Source organism: Gorilla gorilla, chromosome 2 (assembly GCF_029281585.2).
Source record: "Gorilla gorilla gorilla isolate KB3781 chromosome 2, NHGRI_mGorGor1-v2.1_pri, whole genome shotgun sequence".
In the NCBI taxonomy this organism is placed as follows: domain Eukaryota; kingdom Metazoa; phylum Chordata; class Mammalia; order Primates; family Hominidae; genus Gorilla; species Gorilla gorilla.
In genome coordinates, this window is record NC_086017.1 from 34,004,457 (window position 1) to 34,028,661 (window position 24,205).

The 24,205-nt window shown below is 39.9% G+C and overlaps 1 protein-coding gene and 1 long non-coding RNA gene across 13 annotated transcripts in view; one reads left to right on the plus strand and one right to left on the minus strand.

Moving 5' to 3' along the window:
- Nucleotides 1–10,143, plus strand: part of LOC109026196 (uncharacterized) — a 38,600-nt gene extending 28,457 nt beyond the window's left edge. Inside the window, exon 4 of the long non-coding RNA XR_002005158.4 lies at nt 9,762–10,143. This is a non-coding gene — a long non-coding RNA (uncharacterized lncRNA). The remainder of the gene's footprint in view (nt 1–9,761) is intronic.
- The window catches only part of THRB (thyroid hormone receptor beta), a 377,275-nt gene that overhangs the window by 61,524 nt on the left and 291,546 nt on the right, over nt 1–24,205 (minus strand). For all 12 annotated transcript variants that reach the window (XM_031009558.3, XM_063703657.1, XM_019023169.4 and 9 more), the window contains one exon: nt 10,261–10,521. In XM_031009558.3, the coding sequence (XP_030865418.1) occupies nt 10,261–10,521 (261 nt within the window). The remainder of the gene's footprint in view (nt 1–10,260; nt 10,522–24,205) is intronic.

A 24,205-nucleotide genomic window follows, 5' to 3' on the forward strand; every position in this document is an offset into this window, starting at 1 on the left:
TCAAAAAGTCTTAAAAAAATCATAGAATGGGCATTCATTTCTTTTTTTGGGAGAACAAATAAGACTCAAGCATAGAATGATCGCTTCAAAGGAAATTTAAGAATGAGCATGTCGTGTGTAAGATAACAAGGAAAAGATAACAAGAAAGAAATTCCCTATGTTTTGTCTTAAATATTAAGTGGGATGAACCCATTGCAGATACCTGTTTCCCTGGAAACCCATTCAATTGAAATTGCTGCAAAAATTAACATGTATTATTTTTCCCTTAAAGGGCAGTAGCTTCTTTTACTTACACAGTTTTGACCTTTAGTTTTATATCTTAGTCTTATTATAAGAAGTTATTTCCAGAACTAGGCAAACAAAGAGCTGAATACATATCTTTTCATTAGTCCTGAGGCTTAACTAAAATAGTATGGCCTTTATAGCTGTACTAGATGTCTGAGGCAACTATGGGTGGTTGGGGTACAATCTGCCAGTCATAGAATATTGCAGTCTAGACTAATAAACCATCAACCCACACATGATATTCTTACTCAAATGCCAAGTGTGTTTATCATATAGACAATTGAGTTAAACAGTCACATATGCAGCACAGCTCTGTATTTTAAGAGGCAGTAAAGTTTAATAAAGCCAAGTCCCTTATATAAGCCCATACTGACAAAGGTCATGGGGACAGAGGTTCACAATATATAATAATCCTATGTCAGGTCAGTGCCATGGAGAATAGCTCTGGACCATGGAGAATTTCTGACTCTAATCTTACTTGAAAAGCTCAGCTGTTTCTGAATTTCTGGGACCCGGACAGTGTGGATAGAGGCTCATATTTATTCCAGTTCAATCAAGAAGGCTGAACTGGCCAAGACCTGAAAGACCAATCTGTAAATACAGCTCACAGAATTAGCCACAGAATAGAATAACTGGAGAGATAAACCAGCCCTATGCCAGGGCAGGTTGTAAGCACAGGTGATACGGTTCCCCCATGTATGTCCTTCCTAGACTTCAATGCCACTATCAGAGGCTACCTTTGGCATGAGGTCGCTGCATCTCCGGGAGTACCCAAAACTCAAAGCCTCCCTGCCCTGGAGAGGTAAGGATGTAAGTCAGTACTGGTCACCGACACCTTCAGGGGAATAAGTTTTTTTTTTTATGGAAAATGAGAATGTTTTCAGAAACTGAAGAGGGAAGAAGCCTAGACTTCGTAGAGACTGAAAATGGGTTTGGATAGCCTGAAGACTCCTATGTTCCTGGGAAAAAGATATCCTCAAGGGAAGTAAGGACACTGAAAGAGATGGTTTAAGGCAACTGATTTCCCAACTTATCCTGGAACTGGTATTATGTTTTCATGATGATCATAGCTTGTTTTAGGGGGCTGGTAATGATTTAATGTATTTTTCCTTGTCTTCCCCACAAGGGAAAATATGATTATCATATTGGAGGGCCACTTTAAAACTGGAGTGTAGATTCATCTATTTGATTTCTTTGTGGTCAGTTAACCTCTGACTACATTCTTTGTTGGAGAAAATTATTGATTTAGCCAAGGTTAAATAGCTGGTAAGTGTCAAAGCCAAGAACCAATGGTCATCTGTTCTAAACATTCTCCTATGTGTTTACTAAGTGCTGGGCAAAATCCCTAAGATACGATGCAGCAGGCCAGCTGTGTAAGGTGAGGCCTTTGGGGATATCTTGATAGCCTATGATCATTACGTCATTCACACGTTTGTCTAGATTTGGCTGGAAACTCTTTGTAGTTTAAACCTACGCTCAGGGTCAGCCTTTGACAAACAATGAGATAGGTGACATTTGTCTTTAGAGCCTTGACAATGAAGTGAGTGCTGCTCACAACCTGACAAGCTGCACAGTATTACTTGTTACTTGGCAGTCCTGTTCCTTATTATTATTCTTTTCTTTCTTTCTTATCCCTTGCTATCCTTAGCCTGTTCATGGCCTCCTTCTAGTCCCATTCTTTCCATTGTCTTTATTGGACCCTGTCAAGAGTAAAAGGAATCTTATCCAATTCATCCATTTGGAGAAGCTAATGACTTGATAAGATATTCAGCCAGTAAGTTTGCGTTTTGAAAGACCACAGTGGGGCCGGGTGCGGTGGCTCGTGCCTGTAATCCCAGCACTTTGGGAGGCCAAGGTGGGCGGATCATGAGGTCAGGAGATCGAGACCATCCTGGCTAACACAGTGAAACCCCATCTCTACTAAAAATACAAAAAGTTAGCCGGGCGTGGTGGCGGGCGCCTGTAGTCCCAGATACTCGGGAGGCTGAGGCAGGAGAATGGCGTGAACCCGGGAGGTGGAGCTTGCAGTGAGCCGAGATCGCGCCACTGCACTCCAGCCTGGGCGACAGAGTGAGACTCCGTCTCAAAAACAAAACAAAACAAAAAAACAAACAAACAAAAAAAAGAAAGACCACAATGGAAGGGCACTGATAGAATTATAAGCATTCAGGGCAACTTGTAGGAGATGTCCTGGGGAAGGGAAAGACTGAATTCCAGTGATCACCTACGATGTCTTTGTAAGGCTGACCCTCCCAATAATACCTTTCCAACTTCAATGCTAGGTACATTAGCAATCCACTTGTATCTGATTTTGTCTGAAAACTACCCGATGGAAGAGTCAAGGGATTTGGCTATTACATCTGTTCTGCCTGCGTCCGTAATATTCCTGGCTTTAGAAACTTCAATCCTGTCAGCCACAATTTAGTGATTATTCTGACATGGGCATTCCGCATTCCTAATGTCCAATGTGGTTCTCATAGTCTTTCTGGCTCATTGTAAGAAAAATAACTCCCATTTATTGAGCACTCACTGTGTCCCATGAGATCATTTAAGAGCTTGTTTCTTTCCACAATTCTGTGAAAGAGGGTCCACATTTTACAGACGAGAAAACTGAGGCTCAAACAAACTAAGTGACTTGCCCAAGTTTCAATGGCTGATAAATGGCAGCACCAGAATATGACCTCGGACTGTCTAAGTAGATACGTGCTGACCTCTACTGCTCCCATCACAGCAGGTCTGACCGCCCTGCATCTTTACCTGACAATAGAGCAGTATTTCCTCCGCAGTTTCAAATTCTTTCCTTTGGGTCTGGAATGTTCTTACCCTTTAGAGTCATAGGGGATTATAACTGTAGAGAGCTCTGACCCTGGGGCCAGATTGCCTGAGTTAGAATTCCAGTTCAGCTACTTCATTTTCCCCTTGATTTCTTATTTAAAGTTTTAAATTTTAAAAGAGTCTGAAAAAAAATACTTTGGTTGTTGCTATGGACTTTTTTTTCAACTGTCTATGCCTCTACTAGAGCTGTGCACATGATGTTTTGTTTGGCGTCCCTTCATTTATTTTTATATAGTTCAATGTATTTCAAGGTCAGAAAGGGTGGCAACAACTGGAGGAGGTGGGCACAAGGCTAAGAGGTGTGTTTATATTCTAAGAACAGTTATCATTGTTTAGTCTCTCCTAAGTGCCAGGCACTATGTTGGGGGCTTTATACATATTATCTTTCATCTTTTTTCTTTTTTTTTTTTTTTTTGAGACAGAGTCTCACTCTGTCGCCCAGGCTGGAGTGCAATGGCGCTATCTTGGCTCACTGCAACCTCTGCCTCCTGGGTTCCAAGCGCTTCTCCTGCCTCAGCCTCCTGAGTAGCTGGGATTACAGGCACAGGCCACCATCCCCAGCTAATTTTTTTTCTATTTTTTGTAGAGACAGGGTTTCATCATGTTGGCCAGGCTGGTCTTGAAACTTCTGACCTCAAGTGATCCACCTGCCTCGGCCTCCCAAAGTGTTGGGATTACAGGTGTGAGCGACTGCGCCTGGCCTTTCATCTTTTTTTTTTTTTTTAAATTAAATCCTTCATTGAAATATCTTTCATCTTTACAACAAATCTGAAAGCTAGATATTATTCCTCTGTTTAAAACTAAATGGACTGAGGGTTACAGAGGTTAAAAAATTTTCCCTGAGCTGATGATTTAAAGAGCAAGAAATAAACTGAAGCCTAACTGTAAAGCATATGATAATAACATTAAACAAATTTATGCACATCATTATTCATTAATACATTCATTAATATTTATTAATACATTCTTGTAAAGATTTTTGAATGTGGTTGCATATGGAGTTAATCCTTCTTATTCCACCCTTTTCTAAGGTATCTACTGAAACAAGTTTGATGTATATCTGGGAACTTTTTTCTGTGCACATTTGTAAACACACAATTATATAGACTTTTAACGCTATAAATGGGATTACACTATTCTTAATGCATGTTTACATTCATTAAGTATTCCTAAAATCACTTCTTTTAAAAAAGTCTGTTTTTAATTTTTCTGGTGAATGCTTTGGATATACCACAATTTACTGGAACATTCCCCAGTGGACAGACATTTAGATCGCTTCCAGTTTATCAGTAACAAAAAACAAAGATGCAAAGAACATGTTTGAACAGACTTGTGCCCTGTGTAAGTATTTCCCTGGGACAGAGTATGATGAGAGGTATGGTTGGGTACGTCTGCATCCTTTGGCATGACAGACACTGTTCAGTTGGCCTTGGAAAGTGTGGGGTGGTACATCCCCTGCTCTGTGTGCATCTCAACGAAAACTGAAGTTAGATGAACCAGGGCCTTGAATTTCTGATATCTACCTCCCTTTGACATTGCTGTTTCCAGTTTTTTGTTTTTTCTTCCCTCCAATCTCGTGAGTAGCTATTATTTTCCCCCTTGGCTTTCTATTTCTGTCTGCCCCAGTATACGTATGGGGTACTCGTCCCTGCCTTTGAAGTATCAAATCACACAGCTATCTGACATATGCCCACAGTGGGGAGAGAGCCATCGTTCTCATGTTGATTGCTAAGGTTCCCAGAGTGCCCTTGAGGTATAAGAATCACTGGCACTCTCAGTTGGGACTGCAGATCCTGATGTATGATGAGTGGGGCAGAGTGGAGAGCAGAGATGGATGGAGCAGATGGTAGTACTGGCGGAAGGGCACAAGCTTTTTAATCCTCCACCTTTTAAAATACTCATTCACCTGGGGATGCCCTTGTATTTTACTTAAGGACAAAGATAGCAATCATCTGCTGAAAATGTGAATGTCTAATGTGAAGGATTATAATGCACACAATGACTTGCATTTATGTCTCCAACTTTTAAGACACTTTGTTATTTTGGTAAATGAGAATGGCACATCATTTGAAATCATCATCACTGATTTGATTCATTTTTTTGTCTTTATGAAGAGCATGAATTAATAGTTTTCCCCTTTGCTGACATAAGATATTGTTTAAAAAATTACTTTAACTTGTCTAAATCTTGAGGACTGGTTTAATAAATTATGATACATCTATAAACAAGAATAATCTATAGCCAATGACAGGACTCAGAATATTTAATGACATGGGAAAATGTTCATGATATATTGCTAGGCATTAAAAGCTGGTTAAAATGGTATGCCTAGTATGATCCCAGGTTTATAAAAAATACACATGCACAGAGAAAAGACTGAAATATAATAAGAATGTGTAGTGCTTACCCTTGGGGAATAGAACTTCAACTGATTTTAAAACATTATTTGCAATTTTAAAAATTTGTAGAAATTTTTTTTCTACCATGAACATATATAGACTTTTACAATGAGAGGAAATAACAACTTGTTCTTAAAATTATTTTAACTCATTCCCTCTTGCCTTCCTGGGTATCTGAGAATCGGTTTTAAAAATATTAAGCACAGAGACATTTCTGTGAGATCACTGATTGCTGCTCTCCTTTTTCTGAGTCCACCAGGGAGGTGGGTGAGTCCCTGCCTTGTTTCTCCCCTTGGGTTTCACTGTTTCAGGAAGGTCCCTGATTGACATAAAAGTGTAAAGGCCTGACTGCCTGGGTTCAGCAGGGCTGGTTAGGTCCAGCTCCAGGGATCCACGCATCCGTCTAGAGCCCATCCTTGTGGGTGTGGTTCCCAGAGAGAAGTACAGTAGGGCATGAGAGGGTAGAGGGGTGAAGCCTTGTAAGAATTCAGGGGAGGATCAGGGCCCCAGTCAAACAGTGTGGGGTTCTCAGAAGGGCTCAAGTCCCAGGGTGATCTGTTATTAGGCAGTGACTAAGCAGACCTTCCAGCTGGCAATTGAGATAAGCTAGGCCCAAAGAAAGGCCCAACCAAGAATGGAGGGACTCAAGTGGTTCCCCACGTGCAGTCAAGGAAGGGAAGAAAAATGCACATTTCCTAAGTGCCCACGAGGTGGCAGACCCTTTCCTGTGCAACGAGTTGAAGAGTATTTTCAAGCTCGTCATGATACCCAGGTATTAAGAATCTGCACTGGGCTGGCAAGAACATAGAAGGCTGGGCCCCTCTCTAGAGATTTAGTAGTCTGGGTGGGGCCTGAGAATCTTATTTCTACCAAGCTCCAGGTTCTCCTAGTGCCACTGGTTGGTACTACCGCACTTTCAGTAGCACTGGATATATCGTCTCAGACTGGGAAGGGAGGAGGAGGACAAGGAGTAGGATGTGGTCCTTATGGCTGAGCAATTGGTTCAAATTGTGATTAAAGTGCCAAGGAAGTGTGGCATGGAAAGAGCGGGTGTGGGTGGGTGGGGTGAATTGCAGAAGGGAATGGGTCACTTGCTGCTGGTTAAAATAGCCTCTGATACTCCAGCAGATTCAACAGAGATCTGTTGTGAGATCTGCAACAGAATGTAAGGGCTCTTCCATAGCTCTCATTCTAATTAAATGTGTTACCAATCAATTCACTTAGGATGCTTACAGCAGACAGAAGCATAGGTATATGCAGGTTAAAATAAAAGCAGTAAGGCTGGGTGCAGTGGCTCATGCCTGTAATCTCACCACTTTGGGAGGCTGAGGTGGGTGGATCACCTGAGCTCAGGAGTTTGAGACCTGCCTGGCCAACATGGCGAAATCCTGTCTCTACTAAAAATACAAAAATTAGCTGGGCATGGTGGTGCATGCTTGTAATCCCAGCTACTCAGGAGGCTGAGGCAGGAGAATTGCTTGAACCTGGGAGGTAGAGGTTGCAGTGAGCCGAGACTGCGCCACTGCACTCCATCCTGGGCAACAGAGCAAGACTCCATTTCAAAAAAAAAAAAAAAAAAAAAGCAGTATTCAGAATAAAATGAAAAACAAAAGCTTAGATAGCTACCCAAAACCTTAAAGAAACAATATTTAGAGTACTATAAACTATTTGAAGTGAAAGACTATTTAAAAAATCTGGTCCATTATGGAGCAATACATGGTTCTACTGCACAGGACTTTTACATAGTTCAAACCACATGTGACTGACCAGGCAAGTTTGACAATACCCAACTAACGTCTATATCCTGTTCAGTGAAATGAATTCACTGATCATGCATTTGGATGCCAGTGGCAATGTCAAACTGCTATAAAAGTTCCTAAAGCTTACCCTCAGTTTCTGTATTTGCATCAATAGAAATGGTAATAACCACTTCGCAGAAGAGTGCCAGTCCCCAAACCACGCTTAGAAGTGCACTGGTCTAGCCTGGCTAGATGACTGATCTGGCAGATGGGCTCACTGCACAGCTTCAAGGAAGTCAATTTGTTCTTTGGATCCTGTTGTGCAGAATTAACTTTTGTATCCTCAGGACTATTTTGTTTGTATCATTTCTACATGGGGTCCTTGGAATAGGGCTAGTTGGATGTCCTTTTGGCCCTGCTGCCATTTTCTTATGCTTGGACATCAAGGGCAATATCCTGTATACAGTAGGCACTCAATAAACACCGATGAGTGAATGCATGGATTACTAGCCCAAGACTGAGATGTCAAGCGTTCCTGTGGGATAGACAGCCATCTAGGAAATAAATGCTCAACATGGATGAACATCAAAATATAACTCTCTTCATAGTAACTATATAGAGCTGACAAGCAGAGCAGATGGAGGACCAACTCTATAAGGAAAGACTGTATAATCTTGTTGCTGTCCTGGACTCACTGCTGCCTCACTCAACACATGTGCCCATTTTGAATGAATGGTATTTAGTTTATAAGTTTCTTGGACCAAGATGACATAGGTTTCCTGGTGGCATTTTTATGCTGAACCAAGGCATTGCCTCATGCCTATGTCAAGGTGGACCCTGGTGGTTACTCTGGAAAACATGGGAGAGTTATTTTAGCTGTTTTCCTGTTAATATTAGAATCTTGAGGAAGGACTTTAATAATTTAATTATATTTTCTCATTACATCTCTGACTTTCAGTGAAAAAGAGTTGAATGAATGCAAAATAAATTATCAACTCTAACGTCCCTGAAGCCTCATGTCCTACCCCACATCCATCTGAAATTCTCCTCTTGCTTCATTTCTTTCTTACCAGGCTCACAGCATAGTTCAAAGTATTTATATGACTTAATGATGCATACCTAATAATAATGATCACAATAATAATGACAGTTGCTATTCAGAGAGCACTATAAGTCAGGTACTTTGCTAAATGCTTAAATACATCATCTTATTTAATTGTATTAACAATCTTATAAGTTTGCTCAAGGACAGAAAGTAGAAAGGCTAGGATTCTAGCTCAAATAGATCAGTCTCAAATATTTGTGGTCTTAACCACTCTACTAAGCATCTTGTATCCAAACAGAGACTGTTTCCTTTTGCTTTTAAGATGGCCAACAAACTGAAATGTGTGGTGTTGGAAACTCTAGATATGTAAGGCCAAGGTTTATTTTAAATGATTGATAGAGACATAGATGGACTCTATGAATGAATAAATGAATGAATCTTGGTATCAATTGTGAGTGAATCAAATTGGGTTTATGACATTATTAGATCACAAGGATGCTAGAGTTTTCTGTTGGCATTTCACCGTAAACTGACATGGTTTTAGTTCCAGCCCATATAATTTTGAGATACAATCTGGCCATATACGCTAAGACTAAATCTCAATTGTATTGCAAACAAATGTATTTTGCGCACGCACACACGTGCACACATACACACATACGTCCTACATCCTGACTCCTTTGAAAAACTTTATTTTGCTTTTTTTCTATATGGCCCTTTCAATTTCTCAGATCTCCTCAAATATATATATATATATATGTATGAGAAAAAGAGTCCAAATACAAACCTTTCCAAAGGGACATGTATAGTTTTGACTGCACTCAAATCAGAGCTCAGAACACTATTTCACTATTACTTTTGAATAACTCTATTTCCAACTGAAACACTCAATTTCCCAGGTAAACTGGTAATTCCCAGGAGCTTTCAAAGCATTTTCAGAAAACCTAAAAGACCAGTTCTTTTATATGAAGGATAAATATAATCATGTGTATATGTTCAAAGTAGAGCAGCTGTGTAAGTCCTTCATGCCTTGTAAATGGGAGTCTTTGCAAACTTTCATTATTATGTATTGGTATATGATTGTGAGATTTTCAAAACACAATTTAAAACTTTACCATGAGTCACAATCCTCAAAGAAAAACTAAATAGACCCCCCACCCTTTTCTTTTAAAAAAGAAAACCCACTAAACTGAAAAAGAATGGGAAATTAAATGAACTTAGACATTTAAAGATGCAAATTGATCTCTTGGACATTGAAAGACACAAATTGATTTAAGAAGCAAAGATTTTGGGGAGCCCTAAGACAATAAAGCGATCAGCACAAAGACATCTGTCAGGGTGGAGGCGACCTGAGGTAAAGAACAGTTAAATCTAATGCAATCAGGAACTTAGGCCAGTTTAATGTTTTTTTTGCCTTATGAGGTGACAACCTCCTAACACCATAATCTCTCCTTTCAGGATGATGACACAAGGATTTAATGAGTAGAAGACAACAACTTAAAACCTCTCATTTGAGCATGAATTGTCTAGGTTAAAGGTAGGCATTGAGATCCCATTAGCTACTGGCACACTTGGGAAAAGAAATGTACACATGCACAGACACACTTTAAAGCAAGACGTCATAAAAATACAGCGATGCCTGTTTCCACTCAGACCCAAAAATGGAATTAAAGCCAAAACTTACAACCCCTCTACTAATTAGAGAAGTAAAAATGTCTTCACCCCAAGTGTCCCAGCACAACGTGAAACCGAAACAAGCTGCCTTTCTTTGGATTCCACTTATTCATTTATGTTTAAAAGAATATTTGAAGAAAATGACGCCTAGTAAAAGAACAGTTGGAGAAAACATGGGACACCATACACTGGAAGAGAAATGTAGATGAAGTACACAGCTACAACAGGGATATTTTTTTTCTTGTTGAAACACATGATAATGGGCTAATAAAAATCTGGTTACCTTTACATTTCTTCTCCTCCGTTTGGAAGGTCTGGGCACTTGAGACACTCTGGTCGTTCACATCATCATGGTCCAGATGGAATATTGAGCTAGTCCAAGTGGTCTGGATGAGATGTGGCGACGACTGTTCATTTTTCAACGTGCTGCGCCTCTCTGAATGGCTCTTCCTATGTAGGCAGGCTTCAGACATTCCTACTAGCTTCCAGTCGTGTTCTCGGTCTGGACAGTGCTTCGGTTTGTCCCAGGCTGTAAGGCCATTTTCTAAAGGGTTGAAAAACACGAGATGACGAGCTGTTGGCATTGTCAAGATTTTGCTGAGATGCAGAGTTTTGGAAGGCAAGTTGTTTCTCAATTCTTTTGGGCTGACAGTATTCACATGCCACTTGACGGTAGTGATAAGATGCAGAATTTGTCAGCCTTGGGCATTTAGCCACTGCAGTTGGGTTGCCTGTCGGAGTAATCAACACATTCCCCCTTATTTTAAATGCCTAGAAAGACATTAGTTCCTGCATGGCAAGGCTGTACTTTCGCCAGTCCCACTTCCACAGCAATGGCCCAGGAGCAAGTTTACACACCAATTTACGTTACTGCTTAGATGACCATTTGAGGTCTTGAGGGTCAGGGCTGGCCGTGAACACTTTTCAGATCCTTAGGACATAAAACACCCAGGATTCAGCCTTGTTTGACTTGGGTTTTATCACAAGCTGACCTGAGGGACACCCTGTTACTTAAGTGGGACGTGCTCACGTGGCCACACCGAGAGTGGCAACTCTGTTTTTACCACCTTCTACCTCTGATGGCCTACACAAAGGAAAAAAAAAAAAAAAAAAGAAGGGAATCTTATAAATAGAAGTTTTGTAAAGGGCTTCAGTACAGTCCCAAGTTGGCAATAAGAACCGATGAAGGAAAGCAGATAGTGCTTTGGCTGTGGGACAAATTAAGAGCCCTAATGATAGAATGATGAACTTAAATTCTTTGGAGTACAGCTGGTTAATTATTTATGTATATTATATATATTTTTTCTATTCAATTTATAGGGACTTGAGGGTCTGGCCTACAGAAAATGGGAAAAAATGTAATAATATGATGAAAAATTTCTGACACTAACCTTCCCTGGTGGCAAATTTTACTTCCTTAAATATCTTTACTGTACATGGATATAGAGAGAAAAATGAGCAAGCTAATATATATATACATATTTGTATGCATGTTGTACACATTAAAAAAACATAATCCATCTGGTCATCCATATTTTCAGAAATTCTTAAGCTACTGTTTGTCAAAATTAGAAAAAATATAATATAAATATGTGAGCCCTCCTTTTCAGAGTTTATATGGTCTTTTTAAAGTGATCATAATTCACAAATTTATATGTGAATTTTTTTTAACAGTGAAATTACCAGAAGACCATGGATACCCATATCCCTAGGGCTTAGAGAGACATGTCTATCCTGACCTGTGCACAGCACAGTGAATTTTAAGCTGACTTTCAAACATTTAAAGTGAATTTTAAATTATTTAACATGAGGGTTAAAAATGCTTTAGGTTTTCATAAGCACCCTCTTGAAAGCTACCAGATGTCTTCAGCTAATGTTGGTTAGGATGGTTTCTCTAAAAGTGTAAATTACTCAGTGACTTTTGAAAGTTGCATTTACCCTTCCGGGTTTTCACATTACTATGAGAAAATTCCAATGCCCATGCACACTGTACTTCTACTCCAGGAGAAAACCATGAACAATAGTAACAAAGTAATAATCAACACATGATTCCTTTGTCAAAGTAAATGGAAATGCTGTGGCTTGAAATAGCTTACTTTGGCCAGTAAGCAATAAGTCTCCTTTTAAAAATTGTACACTGTGCTAGCTTTTGGGTGTAACATTTGATCTTATTCAAAGAGCTCTGAAAATTCACTCTATGCAAAGGGCTGTGCTAAGCATTGTATTAGGCACATTATATAAACATAGATTCTTCCTTTTCAGAGTTTATATGGCATTATTCATTGCATGGTAAATCAAAAAGGTGTGGACTTCTACCACTTTCGACTGTGCTAGCTACTGGTGCAATTATAGGCACTTATTCTCAGTATCCATTAAAAGGCAACAACAGATTGAGATCTTGAAAGATTGTATTGCATTTCGAGCTAAACATATCCACGTGTAACTCATTCAAGTACCATTATCCATAAGGGCTTGAGGTTTTTCATGAGCTAAATATAAAGTTACTGGGGGCAGGGGTTAATTCTGGGCCTAATGAGATTGATTTTATTTCTACAGACATGAAAATTCTTCTCAGCACGCATGTTTTTATGGTGTCTGCTTTATTTTCAGATACTCTAAATCCTCAGCAAATTGCATCTCGCAAAGCTTAATTTAAATAAGGTTAAAGTTCTCAAACTATTTTGAAAAGCCTTTAAGATGTGATTTTTCTGCAGAAATTCCTAAAATTTGGTATTAATTCCCTTGACCCCACAGAAATTAAGAAAAACAGCCAAACTGGGTAGTCATTACTCCCTAGGGAAACAATGCTTGGCTGAGAGATGCTGACAGGGGCTCCACTCCAAGAGGACATTGCCCCTTAAAGTGCAGCCCATTAAAGCTTGCTTACCATGTCCCTTGGGCCAACAAGAAGGGGGTTTTTTCTAAGCAAGGAAGGCTACACTTGGGGTGAGGCAAGGGATAGGATTGCTTTCATTTTCCAAAGAAAAGCAGCTGAGATGGTTTGGGAAAAGGGCTTCATTCATGGGAGGCAATTACAAGCTCATAATTACTGTCTGTAATTACATTCGTAATAATGATATTCAGTTGCTTAACTGGCAGGTTTATTGGTTGGGGCACTGCTGGGAAACCTGGAGACTGAGAAGTCCCGGTTGGGTCATGAGAAAACTCAACAGGAATTTATTTAAGGAGGATTCTTGATTCTGATCCTCGCAAGAACAGAGGGGCAACATGCAATTCCTATGCCATTCCCAAGGAAGGATGAGACTCCCATGACACTGGGGTCCTTGAATTCTACCTACTGGATATACTGTTGTTGGTGAGAACTGCAAGTTACCTCCACATACCTGTGGTTGGCAATAATGGTCTTCAGTAATTTCCTATGTCTAATGCCCATATCCTTTTGTTCCTTCAAAGCTCACACAAATGGGATATTTCTTTTTAGGGAGATTAACATCCCAAAAGGTTAAGTCAGTGATTCTCAAAGTTTGATGTGTATCAGTATCACCTGAGGCACTATTAAACAACACTGAAGACCAGACTTTTTGAAGTTTGGATAGGGTGTGGGCATGCATAGATCTATCAAGTTCTCCAAGTGATTCTGATACCCAACAGAGTTTGAGATCCACAGGGTTAAGATAAATTTAAGGTAAGAAAATAAATTAGTGACAGATTTTGAATAAGCGTGTAGTTTCCTCAGACTCCAATATTTTACACAACCTCAGAGTAAATTTTCATTATCATTCAAAAAGTCATCCATTGTTTTGAGGTCTACTGAGTGACGCCTTAAAAGTCAGGTGTTAATTAGATATTATCTTGTAGATTGCAGGTATGGATGTAAATAAGTATTTACTCAGGTTGCAGGTATGGATGTAAATAAGTATTTACTCAAAAAGCCTGTTGTCACTATGGAAAACAGTGTGGAGATTCCTTAAAGAACTAAAAGTGGGTCTACCGTTTGATCCACCAATCCTACTACTAGGTATCTAACCAGAGGAAAAGAAGTCATTATATGAAAAAGACATTTGCACACACATGTTTATAACAGCACAAATTGCAATTGCAAAAATATGGAACCAGCCCAAATGCCCATCAATCAACTCATGGATAAAGAAAATGTGATATGTATGTATACACCATGGAATACTACTCAGACATAAAAAAGAATGAAACAATGACATTCATAGCAACCTGGATGCAAGCGGAGACTATTATTCTAAGTGAAGTAACTCAGGAATGGAAAACCAAACATCATACGTTTTCACTCATGTGTGGGAGCTAAGCTATGAGGATGCAAAGGCATAGGAATGATACATTGGACTTTGGGGACTTCAGAAAGGGTCAGGGTGATGAGGGATAAAAGACTACACATTGGGTACAGTGTACACTGCTCAGGTGGTGGGTGCACCAAAATCTCAGAAATCACCACTGAAGAACTTATTCCTGAAACCAAACACCACATGTTCCCCCAAAACCTATTGAAATAAATAAAAAATTAAAAATAAAAGCCTGTTGTTCTGAGCATTATCTGGGACACAATGCACACAGTAGTAGAAGTAATATTTTTTTTAAAAAACGAGCATTCTAGAAATGATCATATCTTGTTATTCATATAAATTATGAACCGTTTACTCTTTAATGAATCCCAGCTAACATCTGGCTTTCAATACTTCACATTCTAGACATCAACACAATTAATCAATTTAATTAGTTATGATGAATTAAAAATAAGTAGAACAAAATAAAATAATAACTAGATAGGGACATGTGAACTGCATTGGCTTGTGTGTCTCAAGGGAGTTTAGGCTTGAATGATTAGGTTTGCATTCGACGACCATCATTCTGATGGCTTTGATTGACACAACACTGATCCAAAGTGTTCTTTTGCAAAAGAGAAACAAACATAAATCTCATTAACATAACTACTTACATCCTATCTCTGGATATTTCATTAAAGATGATAGAAAATAAATCTGTCCATCAAAAAAGGGAGAATTAGATTAAAATATTCAAGTATTTCAGGACACAAGAGCGAGCTGATACCTTAGAAAAGAGCTAAAGCAAAGGAAATAGGATTATGACAAAGTGGTCAGAAGGGGTAAGCTGCGTAGGCTGGGATTTCATGGCACTCATTGCAAGAGTTTAGCTTGCATTAAAAGGCCATTAATATTAGGTACTGAGACTGACTGCAAACCATATTCTGCATTAGGGGTGTGTGTATAAAACATGCTTTGTAAACCCAGAGAGTGTGTAGAATTATCACTGTGTAGCATCAGACTATTAGGTATGAAGCCTCAAATTTCCATTTTAATTTTTTTACTTCAACCCATAAGTTTTAGCCTTGCTGAATTCTCAGACTATGTACGCCTCAACTGATTTTTTTAGAATCGTGCAGGACAGGAGAATAATGTTTGGTTGAGCATTTACTATGAGCCAGGAACTGAGCTAGACACTTTATCTTCACAAACATCCAGGGAATATATACTGCTTAACTGACAAGGAACCTAAAATTAAGAGAAGCACTTCACCTGCTCTTCTTTGCCTTTTGTGCTATTAACCGATATGTTCTCCTTATCGCCCTTAGTTTGATGAGTAGTAATTGACCTATTAATAGCTATTGTTTTATTTGTGCTTTGAAAGTTCTTTAGAAATTGTACTTACTACCTCATTTAATTTTCCCGTTACTCATTTATATTCATAATAAGTCTCCTTGTTTTGCTCTCAGCCACTTATAATCTATTTTCCACAGAGCAGCCAGAGTGAGCATTTAAAAGTATAAATAAGAGTGTATTTCTCTGGTGCTTAAAATAATCTGATGACTTCCCACCAATATTAGAATAAAATCTTCAGGCCTTACAGTGGCCTCAAGGCCCCACTGAGCCTCCCTCTGGCTGAGCTCCTCACCCATGGTTCTGCCCCCTTCTCTCTATCCTCCAGCCACATGGGCTGCCTCTAACATAGGAAGCCCATTCTCACAGCAGCATCTTGCAGAAGCTCTTTCCTATGCCTGCAGTGCCCCTGTCCAAATCCTTATATCACCAGCTCCCTGTCATTGAGGTTTGAGGGAGGCCTTTCCTGATCAGCTCTCCAACCATTTTCTCTCTATCATCTTACTTTAGGTTCTTCATCATACTTGTCACCACTGGGAACTGTTTTGTCTGTCCTCACTGGAAATGTAAGCATGACAGAAATAGGGATGAGCACTGTTGTGGTCATTACTGTGTCTCTAGCACTTGCAAAAAAGCCTTATGAATAATAGGTGCTTGGCAAAATTTGTATGGGGGTGGGGAATGTGGATAGAATTATCATCCCTGTTTTACATGAGTGGAAACTGAGTTTAGAAAGTGATGTGGATGTACATGATGGAACTGGACTCAAACCCAGGTCTTCTGACTCTAAAACCTGACCTGACCTTCTATAGTTCAGTTAAAGTTGCTTCTGGTTGCCAAGGACTGTAAACTTTGACCTAGTCCAGAAGCCATTTGAAGGAATGGCTCATCCCTTATATTTCTTGGTAGCCTCATGAGAGGTGGTCATTAGAGAGGCCAAAAAAATAAAAATAAAAATAAAAATGTTGCTTCTGGAACTTTAGAGATGTGGGTTTTCTGTAAAATGGGAATATACTATTGTTTTGATGACCAAATAGGTTTATATATAAAAAGGTCTTGGAACAGTGTCCTGCACATTGTAAGCATGCACTAAGTGTAAGTTCTTCACTTATGCATCCACATGACCTCTCTTCCCTTGCCTTACTCTCCAAACTCTTCTCCTCTAAACATGATTTTTAAAGAGCATCCCCCCCCCCCAAAAAAAAGAATTTGATAAATGACTCCATACCACTATATTAATGGCTAAGAACCTGGGATGAGTCACCTCACAGCAGAAGTTGTGTTTTAAAGAGGATGCCTGGAAAGCATTGGGCCATGGCCCAAGGAATGTATCTCTAAAATTGGATCCCTAGATTCTGTGCAAGGCAAATGGGAGAAGAATTTTGGTGAAGTGAGCATTTCCTGTTAGGTTTGCCTGACCATCATTATATCTGGCTTGATTAGCTTGGTAGCTCAAATAACATAATAATGAAGACACACATTTGATCCTCACTCAACCTTCAAGGTCTAGTTCATCATTTAAGCTTTCTTGAAGCAATCCATCCACCCTCCAAACTTCCATCCCATTTTCCATGTGTCTCTCTCCTCCATGTGCTACCTTCTACCTTGTGATATATCCATTTACATACATGTATATAATTTTCTTAACACTCATAGTGGCTAGCACAATATCTGAAGTAATATCTATTGTCCTCTCATAACTTTGCAAAGAGAAAACTATTTCCTAGGCACATAATCCAGTAACTTTGCAAAGACAAAACTATTTCCTAGGGACATAATTCATGCCCAGTTTCTTATCCAAAAGCCACTGGTCTGCTAGGAGGACTCATCATTACAAGCAGTTCAATATGGACTACCAATAGGATTGTTCTCCCAGAAGTGCTGGTGAAAATGAAACCTATTTTGCTTTTCAGAGGCAGGAAAAGATAGTGGGTAAGAATATGGGCTCTGCTTGCCAAGGTTCAAATTCTGACTCTGCCATATATTAGCTGTGGTTTGTGGCAAATTGCTCTACCTCTTTGAATCTCTCTCCTGAATTATCCATAATATTTGTCTATGTCTCTTCTATAAGGCAAGAACTTACCATGTCCTCCTTGTATCATGTCAATGGTACATGCGCCCTTTTCCCTCTTATTGGACTCTAATCAATGTATCCATCTCTTAATCTCCACAGGTCATGGAGCTGTGCTACAGCACAATGCTATAACATGATGGGACCTCAATAAATATTATTTGGAAATAATTGAACATAATAAGAACAGATCAAAATACCCCTGAAACTGAACAGAGCACATACAGGTTTTTATTCATTTAGGAATTTCTATTTACTGAGCAATAATGTGCTCTATGCAAGGCAGAGTCAGCCATAACTGGTTAGCATCAAAGTTCTGCAACAAAAGGCAGCTCAGCCATCAACAGATACTGTAGCATAGCCTTAGACAAGCTCTGTGAACAGGGAAGACAGAAAGGGCAGCTAGATGGCTTTATTCTTCCTTGTCCTCAGGCTGTGTAAACCAACCGTGTTTTTACTTTGGCATTTGTATCGGATGCCGGAGCTGGTATCTCAAGGCCATCTTTCTAAGACCTCTGAAACACTGACTTAATCGGTTAGTCCACGAACATCTGGGATGGGGTGAGCTGGTCACCAGAGGGCAGGCTCCTGGCTTATGTTTCCCAGTGCCTTTGAATCTACCCAGGTGGCTTTGCCTGGCCTGGGAACTTTTAACAGTAGCCTGAAGCTGCAGTGCCTGCTCGCTTCCATTTATGTAGGTCTCTGCAGGAACTCTGCCCCAGCTGATGCCATGAGACTTGTAACTTTGGAATATTTGGACAAGGGAGGAGAGACATCTCCAAAATAGTGAAAAGTTAAATTGTTGGCTGTTTCTAAAGGAAATCTGCTATTACTACATTCAAGAATTGCTATGGAAGCGTTATAGGTTATAGGACATCACAGTGTTGGTGTGAAAGTACTTCACAATGTTGATGTGAAGAATACATGAGCCAACACATGGACAAGGTCCAGCCTTGTGCAGAAATACAGTAAGTGTTCAAAGTGTCTCCCCCTGCCCCCCCCCTTTTTTTTTTTTTACTACTAGTAATTACAGAGACCAAATCCACAATTCTCAACTGGTGGGAAGGAGCCTGTAGGATCTATTCTCATGCTTCCCCTTTCTCTCAATTTACACGAACATTCTGGACTCTCCCAGCTCAGTTTCAGTCCTGTCCACACAGCTTTCCCTTACTATTCCAGTCTGTGGTGAGTTCTTTTTCCTTTAAAATACATTTCTTATTTATTCTAAGCTCATGCAATCATGATCATTTCTGAGCTCTTGTTGGTGTATGTTAGTGTTCCCAAAATGAAGACTTAGATAGCTCTTGAGACTGCGAACAGATCCTACTTTGGTATTCTCAACAATTTAAGTCTGCAAAATGGAGTGAAATATTCTGGTCATTGTTAGACTCATGGAGGCATGGGTCATAGCTGGGGAGGGTGTGTCTTCCTGGCCACTGGCTCCTAAGGGAATTGAGGATGGAGTGGATGAGAAAGGGAGGGAACCATATTCATTATTGTGTACAAGGTAGCTGAAGGGCATAATCATAATAATGTTAGTGATAGCTCAGATTTATGGAGCATTTATTTAAGTCAGGCCACATAGACTAGGCTCCATAAATTAAAATTACTACCAACTGAACACCTACTACATGCCAGATAGCATCCGAAAGTACTTTTCATACATTATTTTATCTAACTCAGATAATGTGTTTTGATATCCCTAATCAGGGTGCACTCATCTCAAGAAGAACTCTGCTGCTTCACTCCTGAGACTTTATCAATACGGTCTGCTGAGGCCCATGTTCAACTTTTGTCCGGTTACATAAACTATGCCTTCAGAATATCTTCTTTTAGGCAAAGTCTTGCAAAATTAGCCTCTTTGTTCAAGTACACTGCCTTTCATTGCTAAATGGTTTTGTCTTTCTTTTACTGAGCACCTGCCTATTAATTTTCTCTCTTGTTGAGACTGGGCTTTTCTGTCCCCGTGTGCAAGTGAATTTAAGTTTGCTATCACAGAGGGCTTCTCCTATTTCATTGGCAGGGATTATCAGTCCATTAAGTGGGTGAGATTTGGGAGCTGCTAGGAGATAAACAAATCTTTTCCTTATCTGGCTGCTCCCACTTCTCTGGTTTTCCTGTATATTCCATTAGGCAATCACTATCCTACTGAAAAACAATCATCATGACTGCAGAAACCTGAAATAATTACTCTGAAACTAAAAAGTACAATGATTGATAATCTTTTGATAAATGAAAACCATTAAAACAATTGTAAAGTTTGTGTTTATAACATTTATAGAGGATGCTTATTAATCTGAAGTGCAACCTGAAACAAAACTAAAAAGCAAAACAAAACAACATGTGTTCAAAGACCATGGTGTAAATGTCATTTGGCTGCATGAAAACATGGCGGTGACCAGGTTCATAGGCAACATCTTACAATTATTTAACCACATAGGAACAAGCTGACTGCTGAACACTGACCAGAGGCCCTGAGCACTGGGAAAATACTTTCCGGAGGACACAATGGAATCCTCCCCCAGGAATGGTCATTTGATTTTCCATAATTCATACCGGATTTAATCAGAGAGTCCTTAGGTTGGATGACTCAAACTTTGAGGTAATTACTCTAAAGGCCACAGAGATTCCATTTAGGATATTAGAAAAGCTACAGTGGTTGCAGAAACATTCATATTAACGAGCCACAAATGCACATAAAAGGGAACAGATGTTTACTGCTAGGATTAGGTTTCTCCTGTGCAAAAGTTCAGAGCATAATGTTTATTCTTGATGCCAGTCTGAACCCACATTTTTCAAAAAAACCCAAGATATCTTTATGAGACTTGCCCCATTTTATGCTCCCAAACATGAAATACCCCTTTTCAAGGTAGAAAATACATGTGAATCTTTTCTGACTTTGGAAACTAGGACTAGGGTATGATTTGTGGACAAAAATTAAAACTTAAGATTTATAATTTCTCAAATAAAAGACAAAATATGACTTGGGTAATTAGATCAGTGGTATACATCACCCTGTAAAAATCTCAGTACTTGGCAGCAAAACACCCATATTCTTTCAACAGATTACACTCAGGGATTAACAAAATCCACACAAATATATGCTAGTGTTAGCAGAGTAACATGTAGGTCCTCCTCTGGGTTTTCATAGAATCTCACTACAATTTCCCAGTTTGTTTGGTACCCAGGTGAGACTAATTTTCAATTTTTATGTGTAAAAAAATAAATAGGATCAAGATCATGGCAGATAGTTTTTAGCGAAGAGACATTTCAATCTGGAAAAGTTTGGTTTTTTCTTTGGTTCAGGAATAGAAGCACTGCCACAGCATGCACAGCTATCTTGTTCTTGGTTATAATAGCAGGTGAGGTTTTTACACTGGTGAGATCTCCTTGAGAGCAGGCACTTTTGGGATATTTTCAGGTCCACAGAATACTTTTAAATACACCAAAAACATATTTTATGAAATGGGCCTTAGTGGTATGACTTAAGTACCTGCAGGGTATGTAATGCTCCCCTAGGAGGGTCTATTTTAGCACCTGTACCTCACTGATACAGTCCCAACAGTAGAGGGGGGAGAATTAAATTGTCTTCTACCTGCCTGTCTTGTGGAAGATAATTTAGAACTGCAGATGGGTCAAATTGCTTGGTGTAATCTATTCTATGATTTTCTTTTTTTAAGTTTAGGAAAATGAAGAGAAGCAGGTAGGGTTTTGACTGTCTTTTCCATATCTTCCTGTTATTTTTCCCCTTAAACATTTCGATTTCTTAAATTAGAGTTGGCGAGGCTGGGGCTGGAGAGGGGGTCTGGCGGTGAGTTCCCGTAGGCCTGCTTGATCTCTACTGCTTGATCTCTACTGCTTGATCTCTACTTGGGTCAGGTGTGCCCCCTGCCTCCTCCATGCTCAAATGGCTTGTGAATATCTACGGCCCTGTTACTCAAAGCGCAGTCCAAGGACCTGCAGCATCAGCATCTCCTGGGAATTAGTTAGAAATGTGGGATTTCTGCCTCCAGAACGGGTGAATCACAATCTGCATTTTAACAAGATCCCCACGTGACTCACATGCACATTAATGTTTGAGACATTCTGTTCTAGGGGCACAGTCTCCATATAAAGTAGACAGAATTTGTTAAACATGTGGTTACCCAAGTGAAATGTTGGTGGGATTTAACATATACCACATAGTGATAAGAGCCATGATTTTCCTATTCAGAAATCAGAGGGGAAAGTAGTAGTTGATGAATTGTAGGTTAGGGAAATTATACATGCAGAAATTAAAAGACAGTGTATTTGATGTCTTTATTTCCTAAGTGGTTAGTTTGGTAAATTTGGTTCATAAAATGGAAAAATCCAAACACCAAGATTTCAGATTATACTTCCATTTTTTTTTGTTGGTTTCTCCTCTAAAGACAGCCAACAAAATAATAAAAGCAATAGCTAACATTTTATTTATGCTTACTATATGTTAGGCACTCATTTTGATCAGTTTTCATTTAATTTTCATGATAACTCTATGAAGTAGGCTGTTATTCTCATTTTTTATATGAGGAACCTGGAGCACAGAGAGGTTAAACAACTTGCCCAAGATCACACAGTGGATAAATGACAAAATCAGAATCCAGGCCCAAGTAGGATTAGCTGAGCATGCGACACCCTTTATGGGAAGTCAACACTGGATGGCTTAGATGATCATCTCAGGCAAACAAAAACAAAAACTAGATTCCATGGGCTGAAATATGGCTCAGAGAGGTCACATTCTTGCTCAAAGTGACTGAGATGGAGGAAGAGCTGGGATGAGTCTTGTGATTCTTCATCCCATAATCTTTTAATTGAAAACATACGTTTTTGGTATACAACAAAAATTCATTGCTCAATCTCAATGCTGTTTCAAATTCTGATATTTGAACCCTACACCTCAAATACTAAGAGCTGTTTTTGTAATTAAGACTCCTTTTTTTCATCTAGTAAATTAACCAAACAAGAGACAGCTGTGCAAGGAAGAATTCTGTTTCCCATACTGGTTGCTGATGATGATTTTTAAAAAGGTTAGTATTTATGATGGGCTCTGCCTCCAAACGGCCAAACTTAAAAAGATGGCAAAAACAAAGCAACCAAGGTCATGAAGAATCAATTTGTTTCTTAGCTGCCATCTAGAAGGTTAAAAAGCTGCCAAATCATTTAGAACTGACAAAAGGATAATTCTGAGTTTATGATATTGAGTGTCAATGCCTATAGAGGGCCTACTATGTGCCATTTCATTTACTGTTTCATTTACTCACTACAACAACATTGTGAAGGAGATGCTGTGATTAGCCCCATTTTACAGATGAGAAAACCTTGGCTGAGAGAGCAAAAGATGTTACCCAAAGTTACAGATAGTAAATAGGTAGCTACTTTCATAACACCTTTGCTATCTTCTACAGGTGAGGCAATTGCAGCCCAGAGAGATAAAGCATTTGTCACAGTCACAAAAGTAATTTAAGGGGAAGTGCTGCACTTGGAATCTTCCTTGGGATGGGTCGACTGGCCTGATGGCAAATGGGAACTCTTGTAATTACTATGGGCCATTTCGGCAGGACTATTGCTTGAGAGAGGTTCATCTATTTCCTTAGCAAAAACCACTTCAAGAAGCAAAATCTCTCCTGGAAAATGAATGGAGGAAAGGGCATTTTTCTTTGAAGCCCAGCCGGGCGCAGTGGCTCATGCCTGGAATCCCAGCACTTTGGGAGGCTGAAGTGGGTGGATCTCTTGAGCTCAGGAGTCCAAGACCAGCCTGGGCAACATGGGAAAACCCCATCTCTACCAAAAATACAAAAAATTAGCTGGGTGTGGTGGCACACACCTGTGGTCCCAGCCACTTAGGAGGCTGAGGTGGGAGGATTGCTTGAGCCTGGGAGGTGGAGGTTGCAGTGAGTCACTGCACTCCAGCTTGGGTGACACAGTGGGACCTTGTCTCAAAATTTTAAAAAAGCATATAAAGGACATTATGTCTAAATGAATAGGGTTGTCTCATTTCACCCATGGAGCAATAGTGTCTGAACACTGATGCTTGGGAAGTTGAAAGACATAAGTTTTGGGGCGGTTCTCAGATGGCTGAATAGGAACAGCTCCAGTCTACAGCTCCCAGCATGAGCGACGCAGAAGATGGGTGATTTCTGCATTTCCAACTGAGGTACCAGGTTCATCTCACTGGGGCTTTTCGGACAGTGGGTGCAGGAGAGTGGGTGCAGCCCACTGAGTGTGAGCCGAAGCAGGGTGAGGCATCACCTCACCTGGGAAGCACAGGGGGTCAGGGAATTCCCTTTCTTAGCCAAGAGAAGCTGTGACAGACGGCACCTGGAAAATCGGATCACTCCCACCCTAATACTGCACTTTTCCAATGGTCTTAGCAAACGGCACACCAGGAGATTATATCCCACGCATGGCCTGGAGGGTCCCAAGCCCACGGAGCCTTGCTTATTGCTAGCACAGCAGTCTGAGATCAAACTGCAAGGTGGCAGCAAGGCTGGGGGAGGGGCACCCGCCATTGCTGAGGCTTGAGTAGGTAAACA